At 50.6% G+C, this 2529-nt stretch overlaps 1 protein-coding gene across 1 annotated transcript; it reads right to left on the bottom strand.

The window, feature by feature from the left end:
- Positions 1–887: 887 nt before the first annotated feature.
- LOC124667291 (NAC domain-containing protein 20-like) lies at positions 888–2065 on the bottom strand. The gene is made up of 2 exons (XM_047204596.1): positions 1541–2065; positions 888–1409 (listed from the first exon to the last, which is right to left on the bottom strand). Exons 1-2 carry the CDS (start codon positions 2063–2065, stop codon positions 888–890), a joined length of 1047 nt encoding a protein of 348 aa, XP_047060552.1.
- Positions 2066–2529: the final 464 nt, after the last annotated feature.

Raw genomic sequence — 2529 nt, 5'->3', positions numbered from 1 at the left:
CGAACCTGGGATGGGCGGCGAGACATGACAAGAATGTCGGATCTGGTCGGAGTGGAGGCAGAGGAGGTCGGCGTTGGGAGATCAAGGCGGCGGCGCAATGTCCGTGGACGCGGCCATGGTCAGGCGATGTCTCAGTCCTGTATTTGATTGCTAATTTAGATACATAATTAGTTTTGAAACTACATCGTACATCATCAGATATTATAATAAGTAAACGGTTAAAAAATGTATTATGCATTCGTGGTGATAGATGGATTGAAAAGACCAATTTTTTTTTGAGAAACACAGTACAAACGCAGGCGTTCACATATACGCGCATACACTCACCCCTATGAACGCACACACGCACACCCTACCCCTATGAGCACCTCCAGAAGACTGAGTCGGCGGATTGGATCTTGAAATTGACGAAGTCACCACAGGCGCCTCGCTGTCGACGGGAATGTCGCCTCCCACTGAATGAATATTCTGCCTTTATGAGACACACAGATGTCAAACCTGGGATTTGAACTCTGGTGGGCTGGAGGTACAACCACCCTCCTAACCACCCAACCTCGACCAATTTTATCACATGAAAATGAAACAAGTCTAGCTGTGCACTGCCACCCTGCTAGTTCTTCTAGTTAAACAAAATAATTATTCCATATAGGTTTAAAACATGTATTTTACAGGACATGCATGCAAGGTACACACCGGTGGTGCATATACAAGCCAGTACAGATACAAACAATCGAAATGCTAGCATATAAAAGCCATGCAGTTCATATGCATACAAGCGTCCTTTACGATCATACTAGAATATATCGAATGCAGTTCAAACTTCACACATATATATGTATATCGACCTTCTGATGCTGGATAATTCAGCATGGATACATGCATGATCATCAGTACTTCCACATGCCATCCATGCCCATCTCCACGGACGAGATCTCAGCGGCGTTGCTCTGTTCGTTGTTGCTCAGCGTGGTCCCGGCTTCCTCCTGCGAAACCATGGAAGACGGCCCGCTCGCCAGCCCTGCCCCGGCCATGAAGCCCTGGTCCATCATCGGCATCTGCTGCTGGTAGAATGACAAGGGCGGCCTGGGCGGCGCCATAATCGGGTGTTGGCTGTGGCTCCCAAAGTAGTGTTCGTTCTTCATTGGCAGGGCCGCGCCCATCATCGAGGTACCAGGGCCGGCTGCATGCAGTTGGTACGAAGGTGTATGCAACTGAGGCGGTGGTGGCGCTAGGGAGGATGACGACGCGGTGGCGTAGTCCGTGAGAGGAGGCAACATGCATGGAGTACCGGCGAGGAAGCTCTGCTGCTGCCCCATGGACATGGACATCGCCGCCATGGTGTACGATGGCATCACCACCTTCTTGATCCCAGAGCTCTTATGGAAGATCCTGCAGACCACCCACTCATCCTACATACACACCAAACGCATAAATGAATTACTTACAGATTAATCGACTACTACATACGATCAGCAGCGATCCAGCTAGGTACATGTTCATATATTCATGAGAAGAAATAATCAAGTATTCAATCAAATACCTTGGATGCTGCATTGATGATAGCCGCGGCGGCGGCGCTACTGGTGGCGTAGGGCCCCTGCTCCTTGCTTGTCTCGATCCTGTACTCATGCATGACCCAGTTGGTCTTCTCCCCTTTTGGAGCCCTGCCCTTGTAGAACACGAGCGTCTTCTTCATGCCGATGAGCACCTGCCGTGGCGTGCCGAAAACCTCCTTGTCTTTTCCGGTGGCCTTCCAGTAGCCCGCCTCCGTGGCGCGATTCGTGCGTATCCCGGTGGGGTACTTTCGGTCCTTCTGGCAATAGAAGTACCACTCCTTCTCCCCCATCTTCGCCTTCCCGGGCAGCTCCCATGGCTCGCACTTGTTAAGGTCAACCTCCCCCATGGCAGTGGCGACGAAGGTCCTGTCGAGCACCTTGGGGGTGAGGTATGACATGATGATCTCCTCATCACTCGGGTGGAACCGGAACCCCGGCGGGAGATCCAGTTGTTGTTGCTCCTGTTGTTGGTGTTGTTGCTGCTGAATTTGATGAAGGTGGTCTGCCATGGCAGCCCTCTGCCCTCTGAGTAGTAACTAGTGAGGAAATAGAGGCCCCCTGTATGCTGCAAAGAGAATTGTGGGCCGCTGTATGATTATGGGGGAATATGATTAGCTTTGCAAAGGAGGTCTATGGTTAAATAGGAGGCAGTTAGGCGTGTGCGGGCAAGGCACTTGACAGAGAAGGCTCTCTCCACCTACACCTTTTTGGCAATATCTTTATGTTGTCTCCTGTGGCAACGGATGGATGCATGCATGGTAAGCTAGATAGATAGATAGCTTCTATTCCTTTCCAACTGTGCAATGCTTGGCATTCTCTGTGGGTGCCACAGCCGGTGGCGACAGGTACCCAGGACTCTCGAACCTCTCCATGCCATGCCATTACCAGACTTGCATACTTTGTTTTGGTGTCATTCTTGTTTACGTATGCACTCGTGTCTCATCTTCATGGAAAATGTATGGATTTGGTGATG

This window comes from Lolium rigidum, chromosome 6 (genome assembly GCF_022539505.1).
Source record: "Lolium rigidum isolate FL_2022 chromosome 6, APGP_CSIRO_Lrig_0.1, whole genome shotgun sequence".
Classification (NCBI taxonomy): domain Eukaryota; kingdom Viridiplantae; phylum Streptophyta; class Magnoliopsida; order Poales; family Poaceae; genus Lolium; species Lolium rigidum.
The sequence above is the reverse complement of the archived record's forward strand: the minus strand, read 5'-3'. Positions and strand labels throughout refer to the sequence as shown.

Bases quoted from the DNA above. Each gene is read 5' to 3' on its own strand.
- LOC124667291 (XM_047204596.1), bottom strand. From the start codon at position 2,065: ATGGCAGACCACCTTCATCAAATTCAGCAGCAACAACACCAACAACAG. The intron at 1,410-1,540 runs GTATTTGATTGA...GTGTGTATGTAG, and splicing joins TCATCAATGCAGCATCCAAG to GATGAGTGGGTGGTCTGCAG.